Below are 19,268 nucleotides of genomic sequence, written 5' to 3'. Positions count from 1 at the left end.
GCCATTATGGAGAACTTGTTGTAGTCTTTATAACTGTGCAAGACTGAAGGGGAAGGCTGCATGTCAGCTTTAATGATCCTGCCATGTTAGTATCTGGCTGGTAATCCCTTCTGGTTGCATTACTAGGAATATTCTGGATCATCTGATACAAAGACTCATTATACCTCCGCTGTCCTCTCTAGGTGTCCCATATCTAGAAAATGCACACACCATGGGTTACCGCTTCTTTAGGAGGTTTTCTCCTTTCTTTGCTGCAGCACAGGGATGCAGAAAAAAAAGTATTAGTGTGGGTGATTGTAGCATTTTTTTCCTGTAGGCAGTTTAGTGTAAAAGTCCAAGTGTGTATGACAACTGGTGAATCCAGACATGAACAATGGTTACAGGTGAATGTTAAAAATAATGATTTTTTTTTTTTTTTTGTGTTTTCAGGGCAAAGGTCATCACAATCAGAATGAGCACTTTCAAGGAGAAGCAATGGGTAAGCAGGTTTTTTCACCTTTCTGGTATACATGAGAAGTTAAGCTGGGAGACCACTAGGCACCTCACATTTGCTTTCCCCGGGCGGTTCATTTCTGTCTGGATTTTTATGTCTAAAAGCGGTTCATTGTCTTTCATGAAAATTTATTTTACATTGTAGGCCTGTCGTTCTTAGGCATAACTCACCGAAATATGTCCAATATTTAATAAATGTAATTTAATATGAAACATTAAATAAAAAAAACACAAAACTCTGTAAAAACAAGGGTGCATAAATAAATCAAAAATACTGAAACCTGTAATATATAACTGTACAGTAGCATGTATATTATATATATAAAATGATTACTTTGTATTGGATTCATTACAGTTATTTTGTATTGGATTCAGTACAGCTATTTTGTATTGAATCCAATACATAATAATTTAAAACTTCTGCCACGCTCCCGTGCGCACCATCGTCACCGGGAACTGCCGGGAAACGTCGGTGCACTCGCCGGGGAACAGATCTAACGAAGAGGACACGGCCAGAGGATGGATTCGGGCAGGCAGGACACTGGAGAACGCCCGTGGGATCAGGTAAGTCTTCTTTTTTTTTTTTTTTAAGCTACCCCGAGTGTGGCTTGGGGTTACCACTATCAGCTGTTTTTATTTTAACCCCAAGCCACACTCTGGGTTACTGTTAAGAAGGTTAAACATGGCTGACGTCTGGCTTCTTTAGCTAACTGAATAAAATGATAGAGATTTAGAAAATTAATTGGAACCAGGAAAAACAGGCCATTGTAAGGATCTGAGTGACTCTGACAAAAGGCAGAATTGTGACGGCTAGATGAATGGGTCAGATCATTGCCAAAAATGGCAGGTTGTGTCAGGTGTTCCCAGTAGTCATTGGTTAGTACCTACCAAATGGAAGAACGTCATAGAAGTCAGAGACTCATTGATGAGAGGTTGGGGGGAGGTTAACTCATCTGTTCCGTTTCCAGATAAAGAGTTTATTCTTTATGTATGCATTTTCCTTTTTTTGTTTTTTATTTTTTTGTATTTAGGTGACCTGGGTGGTAATAATAGGAAATCTGATGTTTTAAATGTTATTTTTCTCTTTATGTGCTTTAGTTCAACCCAACCCATCTGTGCTGATTGGCAATCCTATCCGAGCGTACACCCCTCCAATAGGCCCACACGCCAACATGGGGAAATCTCCTAGCCCTGTGCAGAGAATAGATCCTCACACCGGTGCCAGTATCCTCTATGTCCCAGCTGTCTACGGGGGAAATATGGTGATGTCCGTTCCTTTACCTGTAAGTGTCTCCTTGTCACATTGCTGCCATACACAACCTATCACTGAAATATAAGAGAACATAATGATTTGAGACACTGGGCCTGATTTAATAAATCTCTCCAAGGCTGGAGAGGATACAATTTGATCAGTGAAGCTGAGTGATCCAAAAAACCTGGAATGGATTTATTTAACTATTATTTTTGACTATTTGCTAGCAAATGTTTTTTTATTTAATCTTTTACCAGATTCATTCCAGGTTTGCAGGATCATCCAGCTTCACTGATGAAAGTGTATGCTCTCTGGCCTTGGAGAGCTTTATTAATCTGACCCATTGTATTTGATTTTTGTTTCATACACATCTATATATTTTTGGGTTTGGTGCTTCACAAGTTGTTCAGCTATCCACCATGTTAGATCCCTGTTTTAGGGATATCCATAGCTATCTGGCAGGACAAGAACGCTTTCTTTTTACAGTCCATAGATCCCCGACTTTCCAGATAAAGAGAAGACCAAAAGCAAGAAATCCTAAATAAGCCAGCAATTATTGATCTTTCATAAGTGAACCTCCAGAATGTATTGAAAGTTGAATATTCAGATTATTCAATTATCCCGGTGGCAGCTGCCTCATTAGGTTATTGATAGACGATGATGGCCTTTAGCCTTTTAAAGTCGCATCTGAAAAAGCTGTAACGCAGCCTCATTATAACTTAAGAAAATGAAAAAAGACAAATAAAATTCTCTCCCTGCTGTGTTGTGTTATGAATATTTTCACGCACAATGCGTTACCATACTGATCCCATTTGATTTGAGCTGCCGCTAACTCGCAGTGACTGCACGGCCCGAAGCGAATATAAGAGCAAATTACCATGGCAGATGTTCACCGAGCGCAATATCGTCCGCCCCTTATCACAACGTTAAGGGCACAAGCCTCTGTGCAGCAGTTTGCTGTGCTCCCGGTCTGCAGCGTAATCATTTAAATGGATGTAAACCCTAAATAGATGATATGTAGGTATTGTTTTGGCTGTGTGGCTGCACTATACCAGTTTGCTTCACAATCGTGGGCTGTGCTGCTCCAATTTCAGGACCTTGAAGCTTGTGCTGAGCATTAAATATGAATGAGGTTTGGGAGAAAAAACATATAAGCAAAGGAGCGCCCACTCGTATGACCTGTCGGAATCACATGAACGACTCTCTTCCAGTCATGGAGCTTCCTCTGCCTGATTGAGCAAAGTGAACTGTATAGGCTTTGCTACCTAAACAGCACAGGCTCATTTTTAGGGATTAGAAGGGTCACATTGTATATAGTGCAGCACAGTGTAATTTTGAGCTGCTAGAGGAGTAAATATTCCCTTTAGATTGTCATTGCGTATTACTAACAATTGTTTTTATCTCTCATTGCTTCTATTGTCTTGCACCCACTTACTTTGTTGTAACATAAGTAGGAGGTATAGGGAAAACCTTCATTTCAGGGTTGGCTTGAGTTTCGCTTTATCCCTATCATTATTTCCCATCATTTAACCTAAAATGTCTGATTTCAGAGAACAGCAATCCACAATCTTCTATGCATCAACAGTAGCCAAGGGTGAAGTTCAGTGTTTAAGATATTTTTATCATATGTTAAATGCCTGGATCTGGCTCCACTAAGGAGACTTCACCCGCCATAGAAATCAGCGCACCATATTTTAGTCCAATACAATAACATTGAATCAGTTAGAGAAGACAATTGCATTATTTACGTCCTGACAGAGCTGCAAGCAGCAAATTATATTAGGTCTCTGAATAATGCACAGCCGGTCTTCGATGTGAATGTATTCTTCATGCATACACACACCGCATCCTCTGTAATATTGAGTCTCAGACTTGGTCCTCCTGGCCTAAAATGATCCCAGGGATGGAAAACCGTTTTAGGCAGTTTAAAGAGAATTCCCACCTCCAGGAGAGCTAATCATGGTCCGTGTACAAATACTACTATTGTATATTGAGAAATGATTGTGTCACGTGCAGGTGAATAAACTGTAACCAAAACGACTAAAATGTTTACCTTCTCTGAAGAAAATGCTACTCCAAGTTCCTTTCAGTGCTGCACATATAGCCAAAAGCCTAAGAAAAGTTGTAATATCTGATCCTTGTGTTTAATTGCTATTGCTTTCCATTCCAGGTACCATGGCCGCCCAATTATCAGGGCCGTTTCCCTGTTGACCCCCGGCTTATGACCCACCCAGCCATGGCATACAACATGAACTTGCTTCAAGGTCATGGCCGGGGTTCCCCTATTCCTTTTGGTCTCGGCCATCATTCACCCGTCAACGTCGGACAACAGATGCAGCACACAGACAAAGATCAGCACGAACTCAATCGCAATGGTATGTATTACAGTACTGTCCCTGCCAATATTGCATGCGGAAAGATCTGTTTTGCATGTAAGGACACATGATAATGCCAGGATATTTTTAAGTTGGGTGGGAAGAAATTGTAGGTGGGTGGCAGCCCTTTTGTGACCCAACTCATCAGTAACCGCCCAAAAACAGAATGTCATTACTGAAAAGTGCCGGGTGGTGCGCCCAGCTAAATGGGACCGGGGGAGGACACTGCAGGATAGGTGGAGCACTCACAATTAATTTTAAATGTGATTGTGAAACTTCTGCACACATATCATTCTGTTTACTTCAGTGTAATGCAAAATTCAAAGTGGGAGAGGGCAATATATTGGTGCAGGTGTTGTCAGCATGAAGATGATCATATGATACAAACTAATACACATAGTGCTGACAAATACGGGACTGTGAAATGTTTCCAGCACTGATACTTCTTTTATCTGATCATTTTATAAACCAAGACCAATTGATAACAATACATAAATGATGGAAAATTTGTGCCAGAATATTTAATTTGAAGCCACGTATAGTGTCAGTTACAAGGGCCCCTAATATTAGTGCCATTTCTCTGGTATTGGTGACAATATAAGGGCTGTTCACCACCTTTATACTCAGAAATCAGCAAAGTTTTAGCCTATAGATTCTAATATTGTGTAGGATAATATGCTTTTATACTGCCTTTCTTATCTAGTTACCTTCTGTGTTCCTTGTTCAGGTAAAAATGAAAACAGCCCATCATCTGATATGAATAAGCTGCGGACTCCAGAGAAAAAGCCTTTGGAATGTAAAGGGGTAATCTAACCTTTCTTTTTTTAATGTAAACACCTGTGTGTATCTATCCCACAGCCCCACTTGTCTTTGGATTGCATTTATATGTACATTAGTAATGCTTTCCTGTCTGTATGAGAATTCTAGAGCCATCTTTGGACAGGCTGGAGTGACATTGTTTGATTTTAAAGCATTTCCAGTGCTAAAAGTAACTCACATGTGTGTTTAATGAATAATATAAATTATATTAATCACACCAAAATTCCCTTTTTCTGTTCATAACACATGGAATTTTTAGCTTCTGTCTGATGTTTATTGTCCAAATTTCTCTGTACCCCCAGGGATAAAATTCCAGGGTTCCTCTGCTTTTACCCTGCATGTAGAATTCTACAATATGCACATTAACAAAGAAAAGTGTCATGACAAAGTGAAGGGTTAACTGAAGTCTAGTTAACAGAAGCTCGTAAATGTTTAAAATGTTTAATTTCCTTTTTTGTTTTTTTTTTTTTTATTTTAGGGTGACATGGACCCAAATGTACAATCCAGGAGTCCTGAATCTCGAGCAAATCTTGGTTTCCCCAATCCTAAGTTTCATCGTAAAGATAACCCCAGCCAGAGACCAGTCAACATTCACCTGACACCTCCTCATCCCCAGTACCCCATGCCTAATCGTCCTTTCCAGCATATGTCTGCCTTGCAAAGGCCACAGTTCCCTTTACAGCAGCAACAGAACCTCCTCCCACAGCAGCAGAATCATCTGTCCGAGCTACAGAACCAAATCCCTCCACCTCCTTCCCCGCAGGCCCCTGTCCTCCCTCAGCACAACCATTTAATACAACAGCCTCCAGCGCAAACCCCACAGCTCTCACCGGCCTTCCAGCCAGGCCAGTCCTTCTTTAACACTGCCATGCCACACCGGCCACCATCCCCTACAATGGACGGTATGGTCCCTGAACAGCCACCTCCTCAAATGCTGCAAGACATCACCAACCCCCTCCGTTCCATGACCCAGAACAACCCCCTCATGTCCTCCCACATCAACAGCTACATTGAGGAAGCACCTCCACCTATGGCAGCCGGAGAAGCATTAGGTGAGCCACAGAGTCCTGTGTGTTTATTTTATGATTTGTGATTTGTTAGGATTTTATGATCTGTGAAGTTTCAGCCCAACCTTTACCTGAAACTCAAATATCCATTTCAAGTTGGCTTTTAAACAAACTTGTTGACCATTTTAAACATTTAAAGTCTTGCCAGGCTACTGGGACCAACACTTGCATTTTCTCTGATATAGGTGACTGGGGGCCTGGCTTATTCTTACCTATGCAGTGAGAACATATCAGTGGAAAAGGCTGTCATTTGTATAGGATACTTAAAGAGGGACTTACCCACATAATCATGTGTTCTATAACAAATTGTATCTAAAATAGGAAAGAGCATGGCTAAAAGTCCTCTGTCTAATAACGAAAGTGTTGGTTTCTATCTGATGCCTGTACTTTTAGTTTTAAACTGGATTAATTATGGCATGGCTTTAGATCACAGGGCCCTGTTATCAGTTTGTCATTCTAGTGTTTAAATGATAATTCTCATTTTTCCCTTTGTGTTCTTCCAGATCGTTTACACGGCAATGTGGCGCTGGAAACCTTGAGGCAGCAACAGTCTCGAATACAGCAGTGGAATGAACACAATGCCTTTATGAGCCAAGCAAACTTGCCATTCCCTCACCACCCTCACATGCAGGCCATGGGCCTTGCCCATCAGCAACTTGTCCGACCCAGCTGGAAGATACCCAGCGGAGGAGAGGAGGAGGCAGAAATCACCTACTCAAGGTAAAAAGGCTAAACTTGTATACCCCAATAAGGGGCTCTAATTATTTAAATATAGGGGATAAATATTTCTGCTTTCTGGTGCTTTATGAGAAGAATATCCTGTCGGTTTCTTCTTAGGTTTCAGGAGTTTCTTCGGGAGTTGTCGCAGCACGATCCAGGTGATGGCAGAGATCTCCCAGAGATGCCCCCTCCGCAGTCTAGACTGTTACAGTACAGACAGGTCCAGCCACGGAGCCCACCATCCCTTTCTTCCCCTTCTTCCAATCACAGCGGTCACTTTCCCACCTTCACAGACAACAGCCGAGACATGGACATGACTAACAATCCCGCCTTCTCCCAACACATGGCCAGCGTCTACAACAGTCCCTACACCCTTCCTTCAGATCACATGACTCCCCCACCACCTATGAAATACCTGCAGCACGACGGCTCCTGGGCTTATGCCAACCTACAGCAGAACCCTCTTATGGGACAGGGCTTTCATTACGGCCTGCCGCCTCTACAGCACAGGCCACCACAGAACCCTTTCATCCATGTTCCCAACCATCAGCCTTCAGCTGGACCAGAAGCATTTCAGCCCCCTGCTCCCCGCGCAGTGTCCAACACGTCACTCCACAATCTAGAAGAGGTAAGCTGGCCTTTTTACTACGTCATTTATTGTTGGCATTGAGGCTGGGAGATAACATTTTCTCGGTTAATCTACAACAGGGACAATTTTGTAAACAAAATGTGAAGTGGATGTTTGGGGATGGGAAGTGGGGCTCCATTTTATCCCAAGGGGCCAAGAAATGTATTGATGCTTGGTGGGTAATAGAAGTTTTTGGGTGATTTTAATATTTGAACATCATAACTAAAATATCATTACTGGATGGGCTGACCCTTAAAATGTGAAAAATAGACGGTTATTATTAGAGGCAGCACACTTGAGGTGTAATCAGCTTCTGGTTTCCCAGCTATAAGCTTCTTACATTTTAAATGTGAGCGATCGTTTTCTGTTGTGAATGTATGATTTTATTTCCCAGCTCTGCAGATAAAACAGACACAGACTCTCTTCCCTGCCGTACGTCATTGCGGGGTTTTAATATTAAATGAAAGAGACAGGGCCTGTCGTGCCGCGCTGCCTCTAACCCTGTTCTTAAAGGCCGTGCCTGTAATACGCAGCATCGCTAATGAAGCCTGTCCACCGCTGGATTATGCAGAAATCATTAAGTGATTGGATATTGGCCGATATGTCCGCCTTGCCTTCGGAAATCGCGTGGGCGGACTGTTAAAGTAATCTCTTCCTTTGAAAGTCTAGATCAAAGTGCGACTTAGTGTCACGCCGACGTTAATGAAAGTCAAAGATTTAGGTCTGCTCGCTGGAGGTGTTCTTAGTACCCCCACCCCACAGACACGCATACACACTGGAAAGACCATGACTGTATGACACGTTGTTGGAGAACAGCCGCTGTTTCCATGGAGGATCCTGCAGCGTCTCCTCTGGGTTTATTCTGCGATCCTCCCTGACAAATAAATGTACGCTCATCTCTAAGAACTAATTACACAAAGATGCCATCACTGTAATATTACTTGTGAGTCTGTAAGGATCCGAAATAATTTCAATGCCTTAGAAAATGCATGAGATTGATATGAGAGCGTTTATTTAATTCATTGGCTCATTTGTTAAATGCAGACTAAATCCATACTGCAGCATCATCAATAAACAGTCCTGGAAAACAGGCGGCAACTATGAAATCCTTGATAAAGATATCTGTTTTGTATATATATGAGTCGGTGTCCTGCAAATTACAGGGCGGTCATTCCTTCCATTAGAGAGGGTGGAAAGACTCCTAATAACCCGTTATACAGTCTGGACCACTGGATTCTTACCAAGTCTTTTTAGAGGAACTTAGCAGTATGAGCTTACTGACCGGCCAGCTTCAATGGACATGGAGGGATCATTACCACTTTCCATAGCACGCCAGCAATGTTGAGCATCAGCACCATGGTTGTTGCATTGCTGATCATTGTCATAGGTGTGAAATATGAGTGAATGATAAAGGGTGTAGAATGGTGGAGTTCTCCCTTGGCTTGCAGGATAGAGAAGTGTTAGACAAAGTCCAATATGTGAATCCTTTTACATCACATAAATGCCCATTGTAGACTTGCTTTAAATATGGATTCTACATTTTGTTATACATGGTTTAAGTCTGACATTTTTTCTTCACTCTCACTTAGTCCTCGGCTGTTCTCATTCTGACAATTGTCTGTGCGTTTCCTCGGTGTACCCAGGTGCTAACATGCCCTCGCTGCTTACATAATTGTGCCGGCAGTGGCTGACATCGAGTTTTTCTCATGTGTGAATGTGTATGGGGAGGGAGGTGGTTGGGCCTGTGAGCGCTGAGGGCAGAATTCACTTCTACAAAAAAAAGTCTGTGGAGCTCTTCATCATCCAAATCTTGTAAGCGGAGAACGCGCCATTCGCTCTTTGATAATACATTCTAATTGAGCGTGTCTGCCATTGTTCATTGAAGCTAATTGGCATTTAATTATCGCTTGATATCATCCGACTGAAAGCTGTTTTTTAGCTTTTAATGTTAACTTCAAAGGAAACACGTTAAGTGATGAAGTTTTATTTCATTTTCTAAATTTGATAATGTTTTTGGAGAGAGAGGATGTCGTGCTGCTCCTGATTAACAAATGTAATGTGATGATCTGTCACAATTCTGAGGATGAGGGACTCCAAATCTCTTTTTTTGGGAAATCTCATTTATTGACCTGAACACACAGATAATACTTTTATATATGCTCTGTATTTTATGTTATGTGTGGCAGATTGCAGTACAGTAAACTTGAATGTGTTCACTTTGTTCCTCCGTAGAAGCTTACACCACACTAGTGCACAATGTAAGTTGATTATTTAGATGGAAGCTAATTATTCTTCTATTAATATTATTATTATTATTAATTATAATAATAATAAAAAAACAGATTTAATTGACATTATGGTAAGGTAACATGTTGCAGATATCAAGTGTTAGGATTAAATGACAAAGAACCTTAGTCCCATAACCCTAAAAACCCCTGAGACTCCATATGGGAGTGGTAACCTCATCCCGATGTTCACGTTCTGGGGTCCAACACTTACTTGTCTGTGTAGTGACTCCCCATAGACTTAAATGTATTATTGTAGTGTCTCTGGTATTGTCATATAACCCAATTCAGATACAGAGGAGTTCAGTTGAAGAGGAATTTGAGACATAGAGGGGTGGGCAAGCACCTGGATGGTGGCTGATAGGGTGGTGAACAAAAGACATAGAATAGCAACGGAATTTGCCTTTTCTATTAATATTGTAAATGTGTTATTAATTGCACAGAGAACGTGGTCACTTCGAATAAATAGCTGCTCTGTCAGTCGTCATTGATATGCTTTGTAAAAGGGTTTCTCTTTCTTTCTTCTTATCCAGTATGAACCTCGAGGTCCCGGCAGGCCACTGTACCAAAGAAGAATCTCGGCCACTTCGGCGCATACAGGTCCCGATGAATTAGCCGCGTGTCCCGAAAATCTTGGTAAAGAAATCCCGGACCCAAACAAACCAGCATCATACAGCTATTCATCTCCAGAGCTCTGGGTCAATGCTGCATCCTCCGCCCCGTTCCAAAACATTCCATGTAACGGGGCCAACCGATCTGGAACACCAAGGGACATGCTAGGTAAGACGGGCGATTGTTGACAAAAGGTTTTTGTTTTAGTTTGCACCGTACACAAATGTGTATCTAATTGTGTGACTTGCGACCTGTGTGTCTTACCTCTCCTCCTAGCTGTATGCTCAGCCAGTCTCTCAAATATCCAACACTTCACAGGGTGTCAGGTGCCCGTGTCCTCTTCCGCTGCCCCTTGGTTCCATTCTCTGACTTCTATATCTTATCACGACTCGGTGACCTGGAGTTTAGTGGAAAGAACCCCTAAGTGCTTCTGCTGGGTACACAGGAAATTGACACTTCTTAAAAGTTTTCAGGAGACTTTAGTAAAGAACCTCATCCTAAACTAGAATATTACATAACTGTTAGGAAGTCTCCCGAAGTAAAGCTCCCCTCATTACGAGGCCCCCCACATCCCTTCCTAAGATACCAAACCCTGAATTATTAATATTGTAATATTTCCTTCACATGCACTGAATAGCATTCATTGTGTAAGAGAGATGCTGAAATATTCAACTCAACAGCAGCAGGTGGAATGGTGATAACAGAGCTGGATTCTTCTTCTCTTGTATGATCCCAATGCTATGTCTGCTGTCCATAAGTTCTGTCATCCTCCAGGTTTCCCAGAATCACATCCTGCATTCTTCTTTATATGACTCTACATTGAGTGTGTATCAGAGCTCCGTCATCTGCCATTACCAGATCTGCCATTGGATCAGATGATCTGGACACAATGGCACCAGTCCAAGGGTGGGATGTATTGGACATGAATTACAGTCAGTTCGTATGTCAATGTGCAGGAAATATGGGCGAGTGCAAGGATCTGAGCAACTTTGACAAAGCTCAAAATTTTAATGGCTGGACAATGGGTCGGAGCATTTTCTATGCAGATGGTTTTGTCTTCTGCTTTGGAGTGGTTAGCATTTATCACAATTTCTCCAAAGAAGGACAAATAGTGAAATGATTTTTGATTTCAAGCCCAGGGATGGTGGGAAGCTATTGTTCAACTAAATACTACAAAACTTTATTCTGACCACAAGAGAAAGTTGTTAGCACACACAGAGCATTGCAGCTTGCTGTAGATCAGAGTGTCCATACTACCGAAAACATTTACAATGGGCACGAAAGCGGAACCAGACTATGGACCAGTGCAAGGTGGCCCAGACTAAGGAAGTGTAAATGAGATCATAGTGATGGCTGGGTTTGTGTACATTGGATGATAGCATGATGAAGATAGGTCAGCCAATGTAATTTAAAGGATCTGCTGCCAACATTTGGGTGCTGTAAACTATAGGACACCTAAAGAAATCTTGTGGAGTCCAAACCTTGCCTGGTCAGAAGACAAGGAGACCTACTTAATGTTAGACCGGTGGATTTAATGTTGTGTCTGATTGGTGCATGGCACAGACTGTACTTTTTTGATTGTCCTGAGATTTTTTATTTTGGTCAGAGTTCTGCTAAGCAGTATTTAGTGTTTTTGGAGAGGGAGAGGTAAGTATTTATGTTTCCATTAATAAACATTTAAGAACCCGGATATATGTGTGTTACTGTATTCCTTTTTTCTGCCTTTGAATCCATCCTGCAGACAATACCTAACACGCTTTTGTAATTTTTGTCCAGTTACTCCGCAGAAATTAGCGAAGCCTCCAGACGAGCATCTCAAACCGGAGAACATGCAGATGTCTAACTCTTTCAACTACAACGTTTTGCAGCATCTCGGCCAGTTCCCACCCCTCATGCCCAACAAACAGATTGTAGAGCCCAACGGGGCCGGAGCTGTCCAGCAGAGTACAGGCGCCAGCAAACCCACCATGTCTTACGCAAGTGCCCTGCGCGCCCCTCCCAAACCCAAACCCCCACCAGAACAGGCAAAAAAGAATAGCGACCCTTTGTCTTTATTTCAGGAACTAAGCTTAGGCAGTTCATCAGGTAGCAATGGTTTCTATTCCTATTTTAAGTAGTTTTTATTTTCCTGCTCCACTTTTGTGTTTTTGTTTTATACTGTTTTTTGGGGTTTTTTTGCGTCGTTTTGTAGAGAACATGTTTTAGATTTGAATAATGAGTAAAGGATAATACCAGGAACTGTACTTTTACGCTTTTTTTTTTTTTTTTAAGTTTTTTTTTTTTTTAACTGTGTGCATAAAAAATTGTGTTTTTGTATACCTTGGTGTATATGTCTACTGCTCTTGTGCCCTTACAGCCAGTTGGAGTCAGACGTCAGTAATCTCTTTTTAACAATTACACAAACTGATTAAAATTTATTTTAGTGTATGCGTTATGTATGTTTCAATTCTTTTTTTTTTTTTAATTATTCTTTTGTCATTTTTTTTTTATCCAATTTTATGCCATAGTCTTGTACTATACCCACTCCACTGGAACCCGTGAGCCTAGGATCATAAAGGAAATAAAATATATTGCAATGCCAATGTGCATGGCAGTAACAGCCTGCATTAGCATGGCACTGGTAGACATATACACATAGGGCTCTATTTATTAAACAGCGAATCTGACATTCCCTCAAACATTCCCTAATGGGAATCAATTTCTGCTATTGAAACATATGGACCTGGAAGATTCTGACAAGGAAATGTTTGAAGGAAAGTCAGATTTCCTGTTTTATAAATAGAGCCCATAGATAGGTAGACATATACACTAAAATGTGTGGCTTTATATTTATTTTATATAAATATACATTCACACAGACTTGTCCATAGCTTTACCGCTGAGTCTGCAACTTTTTACAGCAATGAAAAAAATACAAAAATATAATATAATTTTTTTTTTTTCTTTTTTGATGTTGGACGGACTTATAACTGTTCTACGTAGAACATTTTCTTATGTGTCATGTTGCATAAAAGTCCGCTTTGGTTTTATTTAAAAAAAGAAAAAGAAAAAAAAAGATAAAAAAAATAATAAATGCAAAAAAAAAATAGAAAAAATTTTAAGAGGAAAAAAAATTAAAAATTTTGTCAAAGTGTATTTAAAAAGAAAAAAAAATTGTAAGTATTCTTTACATTTATTCAATTGACATTGGCATCCAATACTGGATTTCTGTACCAGAAAAAGCCAGTTAATGTAAAAACTGTATGTTACCGCTTTAACCTTTTATTTCGCTTTTACTTTGGTGGTTTGGTTTTTTTTTTTTTAAAGAAGAGCAGCGACTTCTAAATGTTAATATTTGAGTTTCAGCAACGTTTTCCTTCTGTTAGAGGATGCTGCCTTTATTTTATTTCTTAGAGAACATTTTCCTTATTTTGTAATGTTTTAATCTCTTTTTGTATTAGGGACGGGTAAGCAGCCAGCTGATTTTTTATTAGGATTTCTTGGGGGAGAGGGGACGCTGAAGCAGAATGCTTCACTATGTGGGTGACTTGCAGACCCCATTTTTTTCTAATCATTTCTGATGACAACACTTTCAGGGGGCTGCTTGAAATCCATTTTATGTGAGACTTTGGTGCAATTTATTATTTTATTTTTATTTTTATTTTTTTTTGCTGCAACTTAGTATCGTGCTTTATATCCAGTCCCTAATTCAAGAAGAGATCGGAGTCAAATTAGCCTTGTGTGCTTTTAAATGGTATTTGTAAATTTTGAAAGCATTTTATTTTTTCAGATTAATCTCACAATGGTACCAACCTTTAAGAAAAAGTTACGTTGACATTTTGTATGCTTAAACATTTGATTAATGTCAATCAGGAAAATAAAAGTAAAATACTAGAAGGAGGGGGAGACCGAAGAATTTTCCAAATATATGACCTTTTTTTTTTTTCTAAGCATGTACTTTGCCTATAGGCACTATAAAATGCAAGGTATATAAAGCATTTCAGATTTTTGTATTTTTTTTTTTTTATTTTTCTTTCAGTTTGTTAAACTCTACAGATACCTCTGAGAGGGAAAAAAAAATAAGCGTACAAAACTGCTTTAATGACAGAAAAATGTGTCCACAAATGTGCAAAAACAGGAAAAAAAAAAGAGAAAAATATATATATTAAAAAAATTATTAAAAGCATATACTTTAAGAATAAAAGACACAAAATCCGTTCTGCATTTTATTTTCTGACAGGCAATCTTTAAGTGCTTGTTTGTAACTTTTTCTTTGATAGAATTTTTTTTTTTTTTTTTTAACCAGATCATGAAAAGCTAAAGATAACACATTTTTAGGTATGTTGGTGCTTCGTAGATTTACTAACTATTTTACAAAGACAGAAACTGTGTGAATTTGGTAAAGAAATCTTGTTTCTTTTCACTATGCATGCATAAATGTTTGTAATCTGGCTTAACTTCTCCTCCCCTTCAGTGATATTGGAAAAAAAAAAAAAAAACGATAAAAAACAAAAAATCAAGAAACCTTTGTTCTGCTTCCATTTTTTTCCAGTTTTAAAAAACAAATAAAACTTGGTACTTTTATTTGATGTTTACATTAAAATGTGACATTATTTACAAAATGACGCTCATTTTGCTGTTTTATTTGAACAGCTTCTGTATGTATAACACGTATATCGGGGTTATTCTTGCTGGGGCTGTGTACACAGGTTTTGGTATCGTTCAGGTATGGATCAGATCTTATTAAGCCGGATCCTGATATAAGGCTCGTACGCAGGCCAGGCTCACAAATGATGGATTCTCAATGTACCCACCTAGGTGATAATGGCATACTTGATATCTCTATGCCAGGAGAGTGGAAAGCGAGTGAAATGCCATCCCAAAATTTTGGGCTCTTATGTGCAGTCATCATAGCATTTGTGTGCACAGAGCCGGGGGAATCACCTGACTACTATCTCCTTTAGATCTACCAACAACTGTGCAGTGCCATAACTTACCTGATACAGGCTGGTTAAATAGGAGGTAGGTCCTCTGATTACATAGTATATATAAGGAGAATATACGAAGCAGGGTTGTACCAAACTTAGGGATGAATTCTTGGCTTTTGCAGTACTCCTTTTTTCACCACAACATGTCTTTAGTCTTTTAGGTTGAACCATGCTGCCATCATTCAGGTCATACTAAGAATGCAGGTTGGTTAAATAGGAGGTAGGTCCTCTGATTACATGTTCTTAGTATATAAGGAGAATATACGAAGCAGGGTTGTAGCAAGCTTAGCTTTTTTCACCACAACATGTCTTTAGTCTTCTAGGTTGAACCATGCTGCCATCATTCAGGACATACTAAGAATGCAGGGTTGGAGCAGTGCAGGGCTTTTAAACTTGGGGGACCCTTAAAAAGTAACTTTGATAGGGGACCCCTGTTGTAATTACTGTACGTATCTACAGCTACAGTATATTAGCGTGGTAGTCCATGGTAAGAATTCCTATTGCATTGCTGGTCATTGGGAAGAATGTCACACTTACAGATAGCCAAAAAGATCAATAGTGGCAATGGACCTAAGAGGCATAAACTGGCCAATGAATCCTTAGAAACCTCTGGAGGAACCCAGATTGAGAGACTTTGGAGCAGATGAAGAAAACCTAAGACTCTTCAAAAAGGTAAGTACACAAAATAAATACATTTATGGGGTAAGGGGGTGATGGGGTTCAGTTTAAAGTGCTCAGATCTGAACCTTCTACACCACCTCTTCCTTATTTGACTCTACATAGGAATGACCATATAACAAATAGATAAATGGAAGATGTCACGTCCATATTTTTTTATATGGATATGTACTGACAAATTTATGGAACAAGGATTCCAATACATAAAGTCAGACTCTGTATTTTAGCCACATGACGGTCATCTTTCAAGGCTCACACATAATGTATGGAAAATGGTGATTGTGGAAGGAGAGGTGGCATTGGCAGCCTCCATATCTATATACCGGTAAGTAACATTATACAACACAGACTGGTCAGAGGCTGCAGCAGTTCTCATTTTTCTGTACAATGAAGATCACTTGATATAACTTTCAGATCCTCAGCAAACCTCGTATAGTTTACATACCCTCAGCTCACGGTATATTAGTGCGGCAGTCAGTGGGAAAAATGTCACCCTTACAATAAGTCATTGGTATCTTGTCCATTGCTCAAGGAACTTTGGGTGAGTAAAACGGTTCCAACCTCTCCAAACATTTTGGCTTTAAAACTAAACTTTATGTAGATGAAAAAAAATCAGCCATCCAGTTAATTCCTTTACATTGTCCAATTTTGTATTATTTGCCTATAGTGTACAATTTGGCTGACCTGGTATCTGGATTCCAGAACTCCTTATAGGATGAGGGCATTCTTTTGGTATGAAGTTTGACATTTATTAATCTCATGTGTGGTTAGCCATTTGCCAATAATATAAAATGAATGGTGTTACAGAATCCTGAGACTGCTATGGACTTTAAATGTCTCGTTGCTTGGTTGTCCTTCTACCCTTTTAGGCAATATGAGCCGATCAGAACTTGCATGGCACAGTTTGTGTACTATAACAAGGAGGGCACAGAAACATCGTAACAACATTGATAGAACATGAGCCATCGTGTCACTGGTGGTCTCTACAAGGCGGAGAAATACCTGGTTTTATGGTTGGATTCCTCGCTGGGTAATGACTTCTTGCTGCTTTTTTGTCAGGGATTGACACGTGGGAACAAGAAGATCCTATGGTGTTGTCTCCAGCAATAGATTCATCAGTGTACTGAAATGCCAAGGAGTACCAACCATTGATTGGGCTTTGTTAGCACTTACTGGGCTGCTAAGTGTTCATAGTTATTCTAACTGGTGATTCACAGAATGAGATTTTTGTTAGGCCCAAAACTTCATATTAAGGGGGCATTGAGGGATCTGTGAGCGGGTAATGATCCTTGGGATGTTTGCAGGCCTTGGGGAGTGGGGATATATCAGTCCGTAGCCAGCCATGTTATATGTATCATATAGGTTTATTTTCTGTGTGCCCACCGTGGGTGCATCAATAGGACAGGATATACAAAACCAGCAGCTCTTGCACCCTGAACTGCAGACGTTCACTCCTCAAGGTGTATGGGTTGCACTTTGGCCTTTTTGCATTTGGAGTTAGATCCTCGCCCTAATGCTGGAGTCTGGCATTTCCCTAATAATTCCAATTTTTTATAATAAGCTTCAATCCTACCCCCTAATAAAGCTGGCAAAAAATCCCCCTTTGTGAAAAGCTGTAAAGCGTAAGGGGCAACATGACGAGCAGTAAAAAGCCACGGACGCGTCACTGTCTAGACGGGCCGTCACTGTTTGTCCTTGTGTCATTCTTTAATAGAAGAATGTTCTTCTGCAAAGTGCATTCAATTAAGCCGTCATCAGGTGATGAATAGGCAATGGCTGAGCCGGGTCAGAGGATGAAATGAGTTAGATTCCTGCTCTGCCTTCTCTTGTCATTTTTCTTATAAACACATGGAAGGGATACAGCTGGCATAATATCTGCCTGGCATTCCAAGTGTGCGCCTGGCTGCCCCGCTCACCAGGGCCATATCAATGTCTCAATACATATCATATGTGCATACCATGCTGTAGCATTATCCCGTCCCTACAGCCCAAACCAATCCATTGCAGCAAACACGGATCAGAACCATTACTAGCTGTCATGTGCAGCTATGGGAAATAAAAGCATCACATTTGGATTTTCATTTCCTGAATGTTAAATGCCCAAAATGCATGGTGTGGATCCAGGCATAGGGGTGTTGTCACAGCAGCGAGCTTCAGAATCACGTCAATGCTACATAATGAGCGCTGCTTCTATTCTGCATGAAACATTTCAGAATAATAAACCATAGGAAAGGGTCAGAGAACCCTCCGCTGACCAGGCCCAGGGTGCAGAGACGTCACAGGCTAGAAAAGTACCTGCATTGTTTTCATGTTACGTTAATGGCATTCAGGGCTTTTCTGGTTCTCTGGAACTCTATTGATCAGCGCGATACTTCCATTGGCTGAATTTCCCCAGTCGCTCCAATAATAATAACCCGGGCACTGAATTGGAATCATTGCTTTCACAAATGCCTAAAAAACCAATAAATTATAAACAAATGCCAGTTTTGTAAAGTCTTTCTGAGCTGCCCTTTGTAGGACTCATGTGATGCCCCTATTGTGGTAGCTTTAATGACAGGTTCCCTTTAATTATATTGGCTACGTAGAGGGGGAATTTGGGATGCAAAAGAGGCACAGAAAGGTAAGTATGGGGTACAATAAAGGGACAGAATTAAAGTTTGGGGTACAAATGGGGGCAAAGAGGAATTAAAAAAAGTGACAGGGAATGGACTTAGGGGAAATAAAGGAGTAAACAGGAGAAGATGGGGTGCAATAGAGGAGCAGAGGATGGATTTGGGATATAAAAGAGGAACATGTGGGGGCAATAGAGGGGCAGGGGAAGGATTTGGGGTATAACAGAGGTAAATTAGGGGTGCAATAGAGGGTCAGAAGAAGGATTTGGGGTATAAAACAGGAACATATTGGGGGGGGGGGGCAATAGAGGGGCAGGGGATGGATTTGGGGTATAAAAGAGGAACATATGGGGGGCAATAGAGGGTAGGAGGATGGATTTGGGGGTATAAAAGAGGAACATATGGGGTGCAATAGAGGGGCATAGAATACATTTGGGGTATAAAAGAGGAACATATGGGGGGAAATAGAGGGGCAGAGGGAGGATTTGGGGTATAAAAAGGAACAAATGGGGGGAAATGGGCAAAGGATGGCTTTGGGGTATAAAAGAGGAACATATGGGGTGCAATAGAGGGGCAGAAGAAGGATTTGGGGTATAAAACAGGAACATATTGGGGGGGGCAATAGAGGGGCAGGGGATGGATTTGGGGTATAAAAGAGGAACATATGGGGGGCAATAGAGGGGCATAGGATGGATTTGGGGTATAAAAGAGGTACATATGGGGGGGCAATAGAGGGGCATAGGATGGATTTGGGGTATAAA

At 40.5% G+C, this 19,268-nt stretch overlaps 1 protein-coding gene and 1 long non-coding RNA gene across 3 annotated transcripts in view; both read left to right on the top strand.

Annotated features, from left to right (window-relative positions):
• Positions 1-14,818, top strand: part of HELZ (helicase with zinc finger) — a 41,253-nt gene extending 26,435 nt beyond the window's left edge. For both annotated transcript variants that reach the window (XM_072414080.1, XM_072414079.1), the window contains exons 22-30: positions 430-478; positions 1,591-1,775; positions 3,915-4,119; positions 4,847-4,923; positions 5,417-5,990; positions 6,509-6,725; positions 6,843-7,353; positions 10,172-10,418; positions 12,027-14,818. In XM_072414080.1, coding sequence (XP_072270181.1) covers positions 430-478; positions 1,591-1,775; positions 3,915-4,119; positions 4,847-4,923; positions 5,417-5,990; positions 6,509-6,725; positions 6,843-7,353; positions 10,172-10,418; positions 12,027-12,367 — 2,406 coding nt within the window. In that variant the 3' untranslated portion in view covers positions 12,368-14,818. The remainder of the gene's footprint in view (positions 1-429; positions 479-1,590; positions 1,776-3,914; positions 4,120-4,846; positions 4,924-5,416; positions 5,991-6,508; positions 6,726-6,842; positions 7,354-10,171; positions 10,419-12,026) is intronic.
• The window catches only part of LOC140332865 (uncharacterized), a 359,753-nt gene that overhangs the window by 118,535 nt on the left and 221,950 nt on the right, over positions 1-19,268 (top strand). The gene's annotated exons all lie outside the window — the stretch shown is intronic.

Source organism: Pyxicephalus adspersus, chromosome 6, assembly GCF_032062135.1.
Source record: "Pyxicephalus adspersus chromosome 6, UCB_Pads_2.0, whole genome shotgun sequence".
In the NCBI taxonomy this organism is placed as follows: Eukaryota; Metazoa; Chordata; class Amphibia; order Anura; family Pyxicephalidae; genus Pyxicephalus; species Pyxicephalus adspersus.
Note: the sequence above shows the minus strand (reverse complement) of the source record. Positions and strands in the feature narration are given on the sequence as shown.